Source organism: Canis lupus, chromosome 25, assembly GCF_048164855.1.
Source record: "Canis lupus baileyi chromosome 25, mCanLup2.hap1, whole genome shotgun sequence".
Classification (NCBI taxonomy): domain Eukaryota; kingdom Metazoa; phylum Chordata; class Mammalia; order Carnivora; family Canidae; genus Canis; species Canis lupus.
The window spans coordinates 43,510,278-43,526,433 of NC_132862.1; the positions used below are offsets into that span (position 1 = coordinate 43,510,278).

At 37.7% G+C, this 16,156-nt stretch overlaps 1 protein-coding gene across 34 annotated transcripts in view; it reads left to right on the forward strand.

Annotated features, from left to right (window-relative positions):
- ERC1 (ELKS/RAB6-interacting/CAST family member 1) overlaps positions 1-16,156 on the forward strand; it is a 545,178-nt gene that overhangs the window by 135,427 nt on the left and 393,595 nt on the right. For all 34 annotated transcript variants that reach the window (XR_012017870.1, XR_012017872.1, XR_012017874.1 and 31 more), the window contains one exon: positions 11,433-11,600. Coding sequence is in view for 21 of the 34 variants with exons in the window: in XM_072799507.1 (XP_072655608.1) it covers positions 11,433-11,600 (168 nt within the window). In the remaining 13 variants the exon portion in view is untranslated. The remainder of the gene's footprint in view (positions 1-11,432; positions 11,601-16,156) is intronic.

The window sequence follows — 16,156 nt, forward strand, 5'->3', positions numbered from 1 at the left end:
CAAGTGAAATTCTGCGTATAGTTGTTGTCTTCTCCATCATAGGACTGAAAAGAGTACCTTGCATAATTTAATCATGAAAAATGAAAATGAAAGCCTAAGATGTGTAAAAACAAATTATGCTAAAGCATCCAAGAGATCTATTCAAAATGTGCTTCAAAGACCAGCAGCATCCACTCACTTAAGAACTTACTGGAAACACAAAATCATCTTATTTTTTAAAAGATTTTATTTATTTGAGAGAGAGAGAGAATGCATGCACGAATGGGAGCAGAGTTAGAGGGAGAGAGGCCGAGCAGGGAGCCCAATGTGGGGCTCAATCTCAGAACCCTGACGACGTGACCTGAGCTGAAGACAGATGCTTAACTGACAGAGCCCCCCAGGTGCCCTGTTTAAAAATTTTTTTATTTAAATTCTAGTTAACATACAATGCATTATTGGTTTTGGAGTAGCATTCAGTGATTCATCACAACAAGTGCATTCCTTAATACCCATCACCCATGTAGCCTATTCCTTATCCACATCCTTCCATCAACCCTCTGTTTTCTGTCATTAAGAGTCTTTTATGGTTTGTCTCTCTCTTTTGTTTTCCTCTTTTTCTCTTTTCCCCCTCCCCATATGTTCATCTGTTTTGTTTCTTAAATTCCACATATGAGTGAAATCATGGTATTTGTCTTTCTCTGACTGACTTATTTCACTTCGCATAATACACTCTAGCTCTATCCACATCATTGCAAATGGCAAGATTTCATTCTTTTTTATGGCTGAATAATATTTGTGTGTGTGTGTGTGTGTGTGTGTATACACACCACATCTTCTTTATCCATTCATCAGTTGGTGGACATATGGGCTCTCTCCATAGTTTGGCTATTATTGATAATGCTACTGTAAACATTGGGGTGACTGTACCCTTTCGAATCTGTATCTTTGTATTCTTTGAGTAAAGACCTGGTAGTGCAATTGCTGGATTGTAGGCTAGTTCTATTTTTAACTTTTTGAGGAACCTCCATACTGTTCTCCAGAGAGGCTGCACCAGTTGGCATCCCCACCAGTAATGTAAGAGAGTTCCCCTTTCTCTGCATCCTTACCAACATCCATGGTTTCTTGTGTTGTTAATGTTAGCCATTCTGACAGGTGTGAGATGATACTTCATTGTAGTTTTGATTTGTGTGTCCCTGATGATGAATTATGTTGAGCATAGCTTCATGTGTCTGTTAGCTATCTGGATGTCTTCTTTGAAACAATGGCTATTCATATCTTATGCCCATTTCTTAACTGGATTTTTTTATTTTTGAGTGTTGAGCTTGATAAGTTTCTTTTAGATTTTGAATATTAACCCTTTATCAGATATATTATTTGCAAATATCTTCTGCCATTCTGTAGGCTGCCTTTTAGTTTTGTTGATTGTTTCCTTTGCTATGTAGAAGCTTTTTATCTTGATGGTCCCAGTAGTTTATTTTTGCTTTTGTTTCCCTTGCCTCTGGTGATGCGCCTGTCTAGTAAGAAGTTGCAATGTCTGAGGTCAGAGAGGTTCTGCCTATGTTTTCCTCTAGGATTTTGATGGTTTCCTGCCTCATGTTTAGGTCTTTCATCCATTTTGAATTTGTTTTCATGTATGATATAAGAAAGTGGTCCAATTTCATTCTTCTGCATGTTGCTGCCCAGTTTTTCCAACACCATTTGTTAAAGAGACTTTTTTCCATTGAATATTCTTTACTGCTTTGTTGATTAATTGACCATATGGTTGTGGGCCCATTTCTGAGTTTTCTGTTCTGCTCCATTGATTTAATATGTCTGTTTTTGTGCCAGTCTTGATGATTATAACTTTCTAATATAGTTTAAAATCTGGAATTATGATGCCTTTAATTTTTTTCTTTTTCAAGATTGCTTTGGCTAGTGGGGGTCTATTGTGGTTTCATAAAAATTTTAGGATTGTTTATTCTAGCTCTGTGAAAAGTGCTGTGGTATTTTGATAGGCATTGCATTAAATGTGGAAACAAAATCTTGAGTTATGTTTTAGACCTGTTGAATCAGAGTCTACATTTTAAGTTTCCTTAGTCTGGGAAGTGCTATGAAATGTTTTGTTTTTTGGCTAGGGCCACATGCAAATAAAATTACTAATCTGTTATTGATCATCATTTAGGAATCATGAAGATGAGAGGGGTTTTTGAGATTGGCTTTGAGTAAATGTCACTTTGATTTTCAAGTGAGTACAAAGAGGATTGCCGCATTTGTGCACCTAATCTTTTTCATTGGAAATGGTGATCACCAAAAGTCACCATTGGACTTTTTCATTGGAAATGGTGGTCACTAAAAGTCAGCATTAAAACTAGGCCATCTAAGGTGAATTTTACATTATTTTTTGGTAGGATTTCCAGTGTGGAAGAGGGTTTTTTGTTTTTGTTTTTTTTTTGAAACTGACATTCGGTTTTATTGTGCCAAGGACATTACAGATGGTGTATCTTGTCAACACCTGCAGGGCACGGGTGTCCCATCTGCTGAGGCTACGCCCACTCCCCACGCTCAAATCCTGGGCGGTAGTAGCCATGATCCTCAAAGGTGCCCCCCACCCCAAGATTCCGAAGAGACCCAGTGGTAGTGGTGAAAGTGGTGGTGGTGGTGGCAGTGGTAGTGGTGGTAGCAGTGGTAGTGGTGGTGGCAGTGGTAGTGGTGTGGAAGCAGTAGGAATGCAGCAAGGTCAGAGTCTCATTGTCCAAAGCCCACAAGACACTTGCCCCCTGCCCCCACCCCGGCTTGCACTGTAGACCCTACCCACCTCCACAGAGCTGGAGGCAAGAGACAGTAACCACATCTTTGTGCCCCCTCTGTCCCCATGGCCTGTCTACTCCCAAACCAGAGATGCCGCCTTCACAGAGCCACTGCTATCGTCTACATCATTTTGGATTGGTTGATTTTATAAGATAAAAGTACATTTTAATAAAGAAAAAAACATTGAAGGCTCAGACATTCTTGGGGTACTGGGAAGGGGAATTCCCACTTCTTCCTCCCACCTCCCCAGCATCATTGTGGAGGCGGGGTGACAAGTTTTTCTGATCTTGGAAGGAATGGGGGGCAGGGAGACTTTGAATGTCTCTCCTCAGGGGCTGCCTGGCTGCCAGTTGGTTTGTTTCTGTGTGCCTCTCGCCTACCTTCGGCACCCTTGCCCAAGTCCCCTGTGGAATGCAGGGATGGTGCTGTGCAGGGGGCAAGAGGGCACGTCAGCTGGCGAAGAGACAGGTGATGGTGGTGGTGGCAGCGATGAGAAGGGGTGCAGGGGTGGGCCAGCCAGAGGGAAGTGGGGAGTAGACCTATACCTCTTCAAGGCACTGGCAAGGAAGGGAGCGTAAATAAGAGGAAGAAATGTAAGATAAGATGATAATTAGGTTACTTCATAACTATAAAATGACTTTTCCCAAAGGTGGTGTTTAATGGTTTATGTTAACCTACATAAAAGTTTGTGGTGGGATTATGTATCTCTCTAACCTTGACTCTTCTTGTGTTAAATATTTTTATTAATGAATTGGATGGAACAAAATATGGAGGAGGGATGGCTAATGTGCATGTTAGATAAGAAATTCAGCATTCCAGGGACCCCTGTGTGACTCAGTGATTGAGAATCTGCCTTTGGCTTAAGTTGTGAGCCCGGGGTCCTGGGATCGAGTCCCACATCAGGCTCACCGTAGGCAGCCTGCTTCTCCCTCTACCTATGTCTCTGTCTTCCTGTCTCTGCGTCTCTCATGAATAAATAAATAAAATCTTTAAAAAAATTTCAGCATTCCAAAAGATCTTTAGAGCAGAGTAATGGGCTAAACCAAGTAGGATAAAAATTTAATAGAATGCCTATAAAAATCTTTAGTTTTCTATCCCTCCCTTTCTCCAAAAAAAGTCAGTAGGGGCCAGTAGGGGTGCCTAGGTGGCTCAGTCTGGTTGAGTACCTGTCTCTTGATTTTGGCTTAAGACATGATCTGGTCCTGGGATCAAGCTGTGGTTTGGGCTCCCCACTCAGCAGGGAGTTTGCTTCTCTCTCTGCCCTTCCCCCAACTCATGCATGTTCTCTCTTTCAATAAATAAATCTTTTTTATCACTTTTTAAAAAAATTTTTTATTTATTTATGATAGTCACACAGAGAGAGAGAGAGAGAGAGGCAGAGGCATAGGCAGAGGGAGAAGCAGGCTCCATGCACCGGGAGCCCAACGTGGGATTCGATCCGGGGTCTCCAGGATCGCGCCCTGGGCCAAAGGCAGGCGCCAAACCGCTGCGCCACCCAGGGATCCCAATAAATCTTTTTTAAAAAGCTAGCAAATAAAATAAAAATATGGGCAGCCTGGGTGGCTCGGTGGTTTAGCGCCACCTTCAGCCCAGGGCCTGATCCTGGAGACCCAGGATCCCTGCATGGAACCTGCTTCTCCCTCTGCCTGTGTCTCTGCCTCTCTCTCTCTCTCTCTCTCTGTGTCTCTCATGACTAAATAAATAATTCTTAAAAAAAAAAATAATAATAACCAAACCCATAAACACTGACAAAAGCAAAAACAATCTACTTTAGTAATCCTTCAATATCTGTGTAGTGACTGCCAGAAAACCCCCTCAAAACCAAAAAATCATATGCAATCTTCAGTTGTTTTCAAAGTGTCCAGAAGTAAGGGTGAGAGAATCAGCCGTGATGTATTGAGTTCTGGGTATAATGATTTAAAGGTTGTTGGCACTTTTAAGTGTGTTTAGATGGAAAGAGTCTGAAACCACGGCATATTAAGGAATAGTTGAAGGGTAGCTTGGAAAAGAAATGCTTTGGGAGTCCATGATATTCTGCATGTGTCTGAATGGATGTTACATGGAAGAACATCTAGCCTAAGGGATTGAACTGCGGCAGTGGATAAAATTACAGAAAGAAAAATATTTTTAAACTTCTAGATCAGAAATTGCTTTTATGCCTGGTAAAAGCAGAGCATGGGCAGCCTCTAGAGGGGAACTATGTACCTGGATTTTACTGGAGGTGTTCAAATACTAGAGAAGACTGTTTATTGGAGATATAGAGACCCAGAATTTAGATTAGAGATGGAATCAGGTGACTGTTAAGGTCCTTCCAATGGGGAAATTGTCTCTTTCTGTGATTTTGAGTTCCATGCAGAGAGGGCTAGGGCTCTAAGGTTTACTTAAATGTTAGTCTGATACCAGAATAAGGAAGCATTAACAGATGTGTTAGCTTAGAGGGGTCGGGGTAGAAGAACTAGGTTGGCTGACTGCTTTGCTTTATCATATTTGCCGAGACCAACATTAACATTTCTACTGTAGTTACGTAGCTGAATACGGCTTTGTATTTTATTCTTTGTATAGTTTGTATAGTTGTTACCATATTGTCTTTAAAACAACATCATTGTCTATGAATCACCATGATTGTTATGAAGATTATGAGTTTTCAGGGTAAAGTGCATGGAAACAATATTGACATTGGTTTTTTCAGACTAAATTTGCAGCCTTTTGTGTGTGTGAGCAAAGTACTGTGTACTGGGTACTATGTACTGTGTACCATGGAATGGCACATCTATACCCTTGGTCTTTTTGATGTTTCTCTGAGCTCTTCAGCCTTTTTGTCATGTATAAGGCTTTAAGCAGAGCTCAATGCAGTTTGTCAAAATAGCCTTTTAAAATGCTTCCTGGGGCAGCCCCGGTGGCTCAGCGGTTTAGCGCCACCTTCGGCCCAGGGCATGATCCTGGAGACCTGGGATCCAGTCCCACGTCAGGCTCCCTGCATGGAGCCTGCTTCTCCCTGTTCCTGTGTCTCTGCCTCTCTCTCTCTGTGTCTCTCATGAACAAATACATAAAATCTTAAAAAAGAAATACATAAAATGCTTTCTTGTGGATGTTGTCAATCCCATGGCCCAGTGCTCTTCATTCAGCCTCTTTGTTAGATGAGAACAATGGGAAATGTAATGATAGGAAATTATACTTAGTGATCTTGGGCAAATCACTTAGTTTGGGCTTTGAGTTCATTGGTTTTAAAATTAGGAGTTTAGATTATTAATTTCTAAAACATTTGTGAAATACTGCCAAATACCGGAAAAAATGCAGAAAGTAATAATAAACACCATAAGATTTAACTTATGTTAATGTTTGACCATAGTAGGTGATCTTTAAAATAAAAGGTTCTTTAGAAACTCTCATTCTAAACTAAATATTCAGTGAGAGTTCTGGGTTAAAAAGAATATTTTGTTAGAATCTCAGGATTTTAGAACTGGTTGGGGTTAGGAATAAAGATTTGGAAGCTGTTATGGAGATAGTGGTTAGCTTTGTACAGTGGCAGTATCTATCGTACGTAGCCAGTGAGGTTTATCTGAGGCATGGTTATTGCTAATTGGAGATGGTGGTTAAAGCCTAAGATTGAATTGATTTCTACAGAGGAAGTTTTATAAAGTAGAGATGTAAGAAGGGGAAAATGACAGAGGATTCAGTGGAAAAAAATGGAAGAGATGGGGTCAGAGAGTTAGAAAGATGTAAATCATTGGCAAAGCCAAGATAGGAGTTTTAGGAAACAAGTCATTGTATCCGTGCAAGTCTTACTGCTCATGTATATTTAAATAGATGTATTTATTGATGTAAAATGAAAGAAGGTTAAGATAGCTTAAGATAATTAATAGTTTTGTGATCATTGGTGAGAGACCAAAAGAGCAAGGTAGCTATTTTTCTGTTCATGTCCATTGGTAGAGAAAATCTTGTAGAGAAAAACCTGTTTTTGTTGAAGTTGGCATAACCTGTTTGCCACAGACCTTGACTCTTGGCAAGCTAGATGGATGCTGTTCCTCCAGTGCATTTGGTAGAATAAACAGTGTCTTATCCCTCCTACCAGCCATAGTATTAGTGTGATGACGTGTGTCCCGCTAGTCTCTGAGGGGCTTTCCTGAATATGTTTTTTTGTGGTTTGCAAAATATGGACCTCACGCAAAATTGTACTATGTACTCACTACTAACCAAAAAGATCAGTGTAGAATTCAGAGCAATCAATCTAGTAGTAGCAGAGTGGTTTTTGTGGTTATTTTTATCTTAGATATCCAGACCAGCACATTTAAATTCTGCATTGCATGAGAAAAGCAGACCAAGAGAAAGTGTATTTGGTAATTTGAACTGAATACTTAGTAAAGAAAAGATCACTTAGTGATTAGAGAATGGACTTGAGTACATAATATTTGTGATTGAGATACTTTTTATATGAAAGCCTGCATTTCCAGCTACTCTTACACCAAAGATTTGTATGTTTATTACGAGAGTTTCCATTTTTTACCTTTTCAGTCATCAATTCCTGTGGGTCTCATACCTGACATTCTCCCAAAATGGCATGCAGGTATTTATGACTTGGTAGCACTGGCACGTTGACGAGTCAGTTAAGTGAGTGAGGGATAATGTAAAAATGCAGCGACGACATCTAGGGACTCTTGGTAAAGAATAGCAATATGAGGTCTTACAGTTATTGTTCTGTGGGACTTTGTTACTATCAGGATGAGAAACATTTAGAAATGCTAAGAGATGTATTCGTGTTGTATTCTGATTCCTTACCCATAGGTGGAAAACATTTCATTTTTCTGAAATTAATGTAGAGAAGAATTGAGAGACAAGGAAATTCGGCAGTTAAGACTTATCTATAAGTTTAAATGTCTGGGCTTTTGCCCTTATAAAAAGAATTTAATGTATTTTGGGAATATTGTGTGAAACGTCTTTAGGTGATTTACTTTGTTTTTTTGCTTGTGGTTATTGGGATATGTGGTATATGGTTAGAAGTAGAATATAGAGTATACAGAATACAAATTAGAACGTAGAAATTAGGTGCAAATGATTTAGCATATAATTTATGTATTTTAAAAATTTCTGACATGTATACTTTTCTAAGACTTTGACCTCTTTAACTGTGCAGAAGAGTCCGTGGGTTCAATAAGTACCCTCTTGAATTAACCGTGACTGATGCTCTGTAATGGATTCAGCTAATTGGAACCAAATCTGATACTGTCAAATAGGATTAGTAGCCACACAGGCCAGCTTGAGCTGTGCCTGAATGCCAAGTGGATAAGGGTCAATGGGCTCTTTTGGCATCTTAAGCAGGCTGGTTGTTGAATTTCATATTCCACAAAGGGCTTTGCTCTGTGGTGGCAATCCTTTTCTCCAAATTGAATCAGTATTCAATTCTGACATTTGTCTTGTAGATCTTTTTGTTTCTTTGCATGGTAGAGTGTTTGTGATTTGAATAGGTTGGTGACGGAAAACCAAGGAAGTGTAAAGACTTTTGTCATCTTGCACTTTAGAAAGGACTGTTGGGGAACTCTGGAAATCACCTAATTCATCATTGTTTTGTATTGGATTTTAATTCTTGCTCTGAGATCTTTAGTACTCTATGCAGGCAGCAAAACTTGCACATTTTTGTTGGTGATCTCTCTTGGATTCATTGGCCTTGATTTATTGTAGTTCTACTGTTTGTTAGCAAAACATTTTTTTTTTTTTTTTTTTTAGCAAAACATTTTTAAAAATTACTTTAATCTTTTCTTTTTCCAGGTCTCTGAGGAAAATTTTAAGTAGGCTGGCTATCTTGACACATGACATTTTATAAGATAGTCAAGGGAAGAACATGTTTAGATCTTCTTTGATTTCTTTTATTAGTTGTAATTTTCAGTATATAGATCCTTTACATGTTTTGTTAGATTTATACCTAGATAATTTAAATTTTTTCAGAGTGATTATAAATGGTCATAAATTTAAAAAATTGAAATTCAATATTGGATCACATTTAATTTTATTCATTTATAAAATATTGACATTTTTAAAGCAAGTATAAACATTCACCAATGTTCTTTAATATTACTGTTATTAAGAACTATTTCAGGCACATAAAGTATAGATAAAAGGAAAACAACACTGTAAAATGGTATCATGATGTGAAAGTTTAAATTTTAGCACAGTTAGATTTAACAGTATGTTTTCTTTATGGTGTATACTTTCTGTGTCTTTAAAAATGAAGCCTTCCATGCCTCAATGTCTTAAAAGTATTTTCCTATATTTCCTTCCAGTACCTCAGTGAAGATAATGAACATGCTCCCCATATTTCTCATACCTCTTTGTAATCCCTTTCTTTTGCTTTTGCCTGATATTCTTCACTGCTCCCCCTTTCATCCTCTTTCCAGGGAATTCTTGATCTATTACTATTCTTTTCTATTACTGTAATTAGTGTACATTTTCTAGAATTTTACTTAAATGAAATATATATATATATTTGTCTAGCTCTTAGAGGGGTAGCGTATTATATAATTGGTTAAGATTATAGGATCTGGAGATAGACCAGTTAATCTTAAATTCTTCCTCTATTGCTTATTTATAACTATCTTTTCTAAGTCCTGGTTTCCCAGATTGCCATGGGAAAGTGAAATTTTACATAGGGAGAATACAAGTGAAGATATGCTTGAGGATAGAATTGGGAGAATTTTTAATATACTGTATATATGGTTGGCGAGCATATACATGACCATATGCAGAAAGGTTCAGAAATCTTGAGGGTAGAATGAAGAAAACCATTTGAAATGATAAGAGGCTGTTTGAAAGGATTGCTCAGGCTGGGAGAAAAACAAGATAAACCAGAATAGGGATGAATGATGAAAAAAGAGATGATATATCAAAGGTTATGCTATGCATAAAGAATAGATTTAGTAGGTGTAGAAGAAAGAAAACAGATTTCAGAAATAAGAGTTTAAGAGTTTGAAAGTTCTTAGGTGGACCTTTCCAGAATATAATAAGGTTACAATATATCATTTATTAAAATAGAATAGAAGGAAATCAGAAGTGAAAAGTGTTTATTGAGGGGGCATGGTAGAACTTTGAAGAATTACAAATGGACACTAAAAAGACTACTCCCCAATTACTGGCTTGGTGGAATTAGTGGCATTGACATGGTTGGTAGAAATTCAGTTTAGCAGAGTGAAATCTAGTTTATTTACATATTTTTCCTTTCCAACATAGTCTAAGATAATTTATAAGTGCATAATGACTTAACTATAGAGTCTCAAGTGAGATTAGTCTTGTAGGAAATTTTCCATAGTACTTACTAAGCAGTAAGTACTACCATACACACAGTACTGGTTCTCAGATACCTTATAGTTTAGATACAATATTAGATTTTTCCTGATAATTTTGGTATACTCTAAATGTGAGTCATTACCTATGTTAACTAATTTTTCTTTGTGGATTGGTTAATCCTCAGACAGCCAGGAAAAATAATACACGATATGTTCAAGGTAAGGAAGTTTTATAGAAACATACTTGATATCTTAGATTTGTATTTTCACTGTGGTAGCCACCAGCCATGTATGGCTATTGAGCACTTGAAATATGGTATATAAAATATGCATTGGACTTTTAAGATGTAGTATGAAATAAAGAATGTAAAATAAAAGAGCTCATTAATAGTTTTTATTAAGGATTACATGTTTGGAATGATAATATAGATTAAACAGGATATATTATTAAAATTAATTTTATCTATTTTTTATTTTTTAATGTAGCTGCTAGAAAGTTTAAAATTTCATATGTGGCTTGCATATGACTCACATTATATTTCACATTATATTTCTTTCTTAAGATGAAAGAAATCCACCTCCCTGTTCTGCTATAATAAGTAGGTAACTGTTTGCTGAATTATAAATCCTTAGTGGAAAAGCAAAAAAAAAAAAAAAAAAAAAAACCCAAAATAATTTTGGTGTATGAGTTTGCTTAGTGAAATTTGGTTTGAATGGATTTAAAAATAAGTACTGTCATTAGATTTCTAGTTATTTGAAAGTTATATTTAGAGAAAACTGTTAAACTTGGGGGATAAAGGTAATTGGATGCTAGACTTTAGCAGACTAGTCTTTGGGCCTGAAAGTAGACCTTGCTTTCCTTTGCACAGATGTTTCAGTGCATTATGGGATTGTTAGTCTAAAAAGCATCATATTCTACCTCTAGTTCCTATTTTGTGATACAGCAAGAGTCATGCTTTGGGATGTTTATGGTTTTCTTTCTAATTTTAGATTTTCTAAAGCAGTGTAGCATCACTTGGGAACTTGTTAGAAAAACTTAATTCTTGAGCCCCAAACCCATTGAATCAGAAACTCTTGTGACTGGGCCCAGGAATCTGCTGAAACTCTTCAATAGAATTGCCAAAACTCGATCTCTTTATAATAGTTCTTCATATTGTCTTTGATTCAGATCTATTTATCCTGATATCATTGTTTACTTAACTGATGTAAATTTTATTTTTATTACAAAAGCGCTCATAAAGTTTTAGGGTTTAATTTCTAAATAGCAATAATTATATTTACCAATAATAGAATACCACTCTATTTAATTTCATTTGGGCAACTATACACATGTATTTGGAAGGGATTACATTCCTTTCTTTCAATTAATCATTTGTAAAAAAAAATTCTTAGGTGGATGCTCTCCGATTGCGTTTGGAAGAAAAGGAAACCATGCTGAATAAGAAGACAAAACAAATTCAGGATATGGCGGAGGAGAAGGGGACACAAGCTGGAGAGATACATGACCTCAAGGACATGCTGGATGTGAAGGAGAGGAAGGTTAATGTTCTTCAGAAGAAGGTGAGGTGCAGGTGTTTGGAATTTAGTTTCCTACATCTGGCTATATCTCATTCTTACTGTGTGTGTGTGTGTGTGTGTGTGTATGCCTATGTGTATATATATCTCCTCCTCACCCTTTCTCCTAAAATGCTCTCTTAAAAAATTTTGTTGTTGTTGTTTTTTTAAATTTTAATTCTAGTATAGTTAACATACAGTGTTCTATTAGTTTTAGATGTACAGTATAGTGATTCAGGAATTCTATACATTACTCAGTGCTCATTATTAAGTATGCTGTACTCATCAGGGACGTTGGCCTCTAGTTCTCTCTGTCTCTCTTTTCTAATGTAGGCTCTATACCCAGAATGGAGCCCAACATGGGGCTTGAACTCATGATTCTGAGATCAAGAATCAGATGCTTAACCTACTGAGCCATGTAGGTGCCCTTGTAATTCTCTTCTATTGTGATTTCTTTATCTGATTTTGGTATCAGGGTAATGCTGGCCTTATAGAATGAATTTGAAGGTTTTCCTTCCTTTTTTTGTTTATTTGGGATAGTTTGAGAAGAATACATAATAACTCATTTAAATATTTGTTAGAGGGATCCCTCGGTGGCGCAGCGGTTTAGCACCGGATCGCACCGGATCCTGGAGACCCGGGATCGAATCCCACGTCAGGCTCCTGGTGCATGGAGCCTGCTTCTCCCTCTGCCTATGTCTCTGCCTCTCTCTCTCTCTCTCGATCTCTCTCTCTCTGTGACTATCATAAATTTAAAAAAAAATTAAAAAAAAATAGTAATTAAATATTTGTTAGAAATCACCCTCGTGAAGCTATCTGGTCCTGGACTTTTTTGTTGGCAGATTTTTGATTACTGATTCAGTTGCTTTGCTGGTAATTGGTCTATTCAATTCCTATTTCTTCTTGTTTCAGTTTTGATAGTTTATATGTCCTGGAATTTATTCATTTCTTTTGGTTGTCCAATTTGTTGGCATATAGTTTTTTATAATATTCTTGTACAGTTGTTTGTATTTTTGTGATGTTGGTTATTTCTCTTCTCTCATTTGTGATTTTATTTATTTGGGTCCTTTCTTCTTTTTGGTAAGTCTGGGTAGGGGTTTATCAATTTTATTAATTTTTTCAAAGAATCAGCTCCTCCTGGTTTCACCGATCTGTTTTTTTTTAAATATCATTTTATTTCTGCTCTAATCTTTATTTCCTTTCTTCTGCTGGCTATAGGCTTTGTTGGTCTTTTTCTAGCTCTTTTAGCCATAAGTTTAGGTTCTTTGAGGTTTCTGTTGCTTCTTGGGATAGCCCTGAATTGCTATTAACTTCCCTCTTAGAACAGCTTTTGCTGCATCCCAGAGGTTTTGGACCATTGTATTTTCGTTTTCATTTGTTTCCATGTACTTTTAAAATTTCTTCTTTGATTTCTTACTTGACATGGTGTTTAACTTCCATGTATTTGTGGTCTTTCTAGACTTTTCCTTGTGGTTGACTTCTAGTTTCATAGCACTGTGGTTAGAAAAGGTGTGTAGTATGACTTCAGTCATTTTGTATTTATTGAGTCCTGTATTATGATCTAATACGTGTTCTAGGAGAATGTTCCATATGCACTTGAAAAGAATGTGTATTCTGCTATTTTAGAATGGAAAGTTCTGAATATATCTGTTAAGTCCATCTGGTCCAGTGTGTCATTCAAAGCCATTGTCTTCTTACTGATTTCTGCTTAGATGATCTGTCCATTGATGTAAGTAGGGTGTTAAAATTCCCTACTATTATTTTATTATCAATTAGTTCCTTTATGTTTGTTATTAATTGTTTTATATATTTGGGTGCTTCTATGTTGGGTACATAAATATTTACAATTGTTGTATCTTCTTGTTGAATTTTCCCCTTTGTTATTTTATAATGCCTTTCTTTGTCTCTTGTTACCGTCTTTGAAGTTTAGTTTGTCTGATAAAGTACTGGTATTCAGCTTTCTTTTGACATCCATTTGTGTGGTGATTGTTTTTCCATCTCTTCCCTTTCAATCTCTAGGTGTCTTAGATCTAAAATGAGTCTCTTGTAGGCCGCATATAGATGGTGTTGGTTTTTTCATCTACTCTGTCAACCCTATGTCTTTTGATTGGAGCATATAATTTATTTACATTTGGAGTAATTATTGATATGTATTTATTGCCATTTTATTACTTGTTTTGTGGTAGTTTCTGGAGATTTTCTCATCCTTTTTCATGTTTTTGCTGATTTTCTATAGTGATATATTTGGATTTCTTTCTTTATTCTTTGCAGGTTTATTAGTGCTTTTGTTACATGGTTACCATTAGGTTTGCATATAATCTCTTCTGCAATATCAGGCTATACACACACACACACACATTTTAAAGATTTATTTTTTTTATTTTTAGAGCACGTAAAGGGGGATGAGCAGGGGGAGAGGGAGAGAGAGACTTTTAGCAGACTTCTTGCTAGCGTGGAGCTTGACAGAGGGCTCCATTTCATGACCTTGAGATCATGACCTGAGCCCAAATGAAGTCAGGACGCTTAACTGACTGAGCCACTCAGGTGCCCCCAAATATCAGTCTATATTAAGTTGATGGTTGTTCAAGTTTGTATCCATTCTTTCTTCCTCTCCTCTCCCATTTTAGGTAGATGTTATTTTACTTATATCCTTTTGGTGTGTGAGTTCCTATATTGGTTTTTAGTGAAATATTTAATTACACTGTTTTTGTTTTTCCTACCTTTATACTGTCACTTTTGATATCTCTTTTCCACTCAAAGAGTCCCCTTTAATATTTCTTGCAGGGCGGGTTTAGTGGTCACTTTTGATCTCTCCTTTCCACTCAAAGAGTCCCCTTTAATATTTCTTGCAGGGCGGGTTTAGTGGTCCTTTAGTTCTTCTTTGCCTGGAAAACCCTCTCTCCTATTCTGAATGACAGCCTTGCCTTATAGAGTATTCTTGGTTGCAGATTTTTCTTGTTCAGTACTTTGAATATATCGTGCCATTTCCTTCTGGCTTGCCAAGTTTGTTGAGAAATCTCCAGCTAGCCTTATGGGTTTTCCTTTGTAAGTTAATGACTTCTTTTGTGTAGCTGCTTTTAAGACTTTATCACTCTATTTTGCAAATGTGATTACAATATGTTTTCGTGTTGGCCTGCTGTTACTGATCTTGAGCAGAGTGCCCTGTGCTTTCTGGAGGTGTATGTCTGTTTACTTCCCCCGTGAAGTAAGTTTTCAGCTATTATTTCTTGAAATAAATTTTCTGCCCCCCTTTCTCTTTTTATTCTGGGACTCCTATAACACGAATGTTAAACTATGTTTGATGGAGTCACTGAATTCCCTAAGTCTATTCTCCTGTGGCATAATTCTTCTTTCTCTCTTTTGTTCAGCCTCATTGCTTATCATTATTTTGTCTCCTAGGTCATTAATTTGTTCCTCTGCTTCTTCTTGCCTGCTGTTCATTGCATCAAGTGTGGTTCTGATCTCATTTATTGCACTCTTCATCACTGATTCGGTTTTAACTCTTTTATCTCTGTGGTAAGGGTCTCACCAATGGCTTCTTTTCTCAAGGCCAGTGAGTATCCTTATCATCATTGCTTTAAATTCTTCATCAGGTATGTTCCTTATATCTGTTTCAAAGATCTCTGGCCTTATCTTGATCTTTCATTTGAGATAAATTCCTCTGTCTTTACATTTTATCTAAGTGTCTGCCTTCTTCTAGGTGTTAGAAAAGTCAGGCCTTATGAGGAAAGAGAGGTCATGTATTGTCCAAGCAGGGGAGTGTTAGTGTCTCCTGTGTATGCTGCATGTGCTCTGCTTTTGTGTTCTGGCTGCTCTGCCCTTCATCCAGTCATTGATAGAGGCCCTCCTTGCCTGCTGTCAGCAGTGTTTGCTTCCTGGCTTGAATGTGGCAAGTTTTAGCTTGGTATACTCTGCTCTGCTTGTGAAATGAGACCTGCCACCATCTCCACTGTAATTGAGGCCCTTCAAAAAACTCTGGTCTGAAGACGTGGTATGGAGGGATATGTACTGATCTTCTGGGACAGGGTCCCACTGCCCTGAGACTGAGGCAGGTGTGACTGAGAAGGGCAGTTCCACTGGAGCCCAGGGGGGTGGGGCTTAGTGTAAGCAAGTTAAGCAGCCCATTGTGGGTGCTGTGCTGCTTCCCACTGGTGGCCTTGTATTTATGCTGAGGGGCAGGGAAAGAAATGGTGCTGGCAAGCTCCATTGTTTCCAGAGAGGTGTCTTTGTGAATGCTATCTCTGAAGGGAGTGCTCTGAGAAGAGTGTGTAATTTCCCCACTGTGTGCCCCAGGTGTTTCTGCATTGTCTGCCCCCAGGTTGTTTGCCTGCTGTCTCTCCAGGACTCTATCCCAGCCAAGCCCGCTGACCTTTAAACTCTAGGCTTTAGTCTCCATTGCTTGCAAGAACTGATGAAATTCGGCTCCTCTCATTTTCCAAGTCAGTGGCTTTGGGGAAATGTTTTCCTTGTGCTTTCCCCTGTGTGCTCCCCTCTCTCTTTCTTGCCCTTCTCTCTGACCCTTCCCCCACAGTACCTGAGATCTTTGTCTCCCTGAAACCATG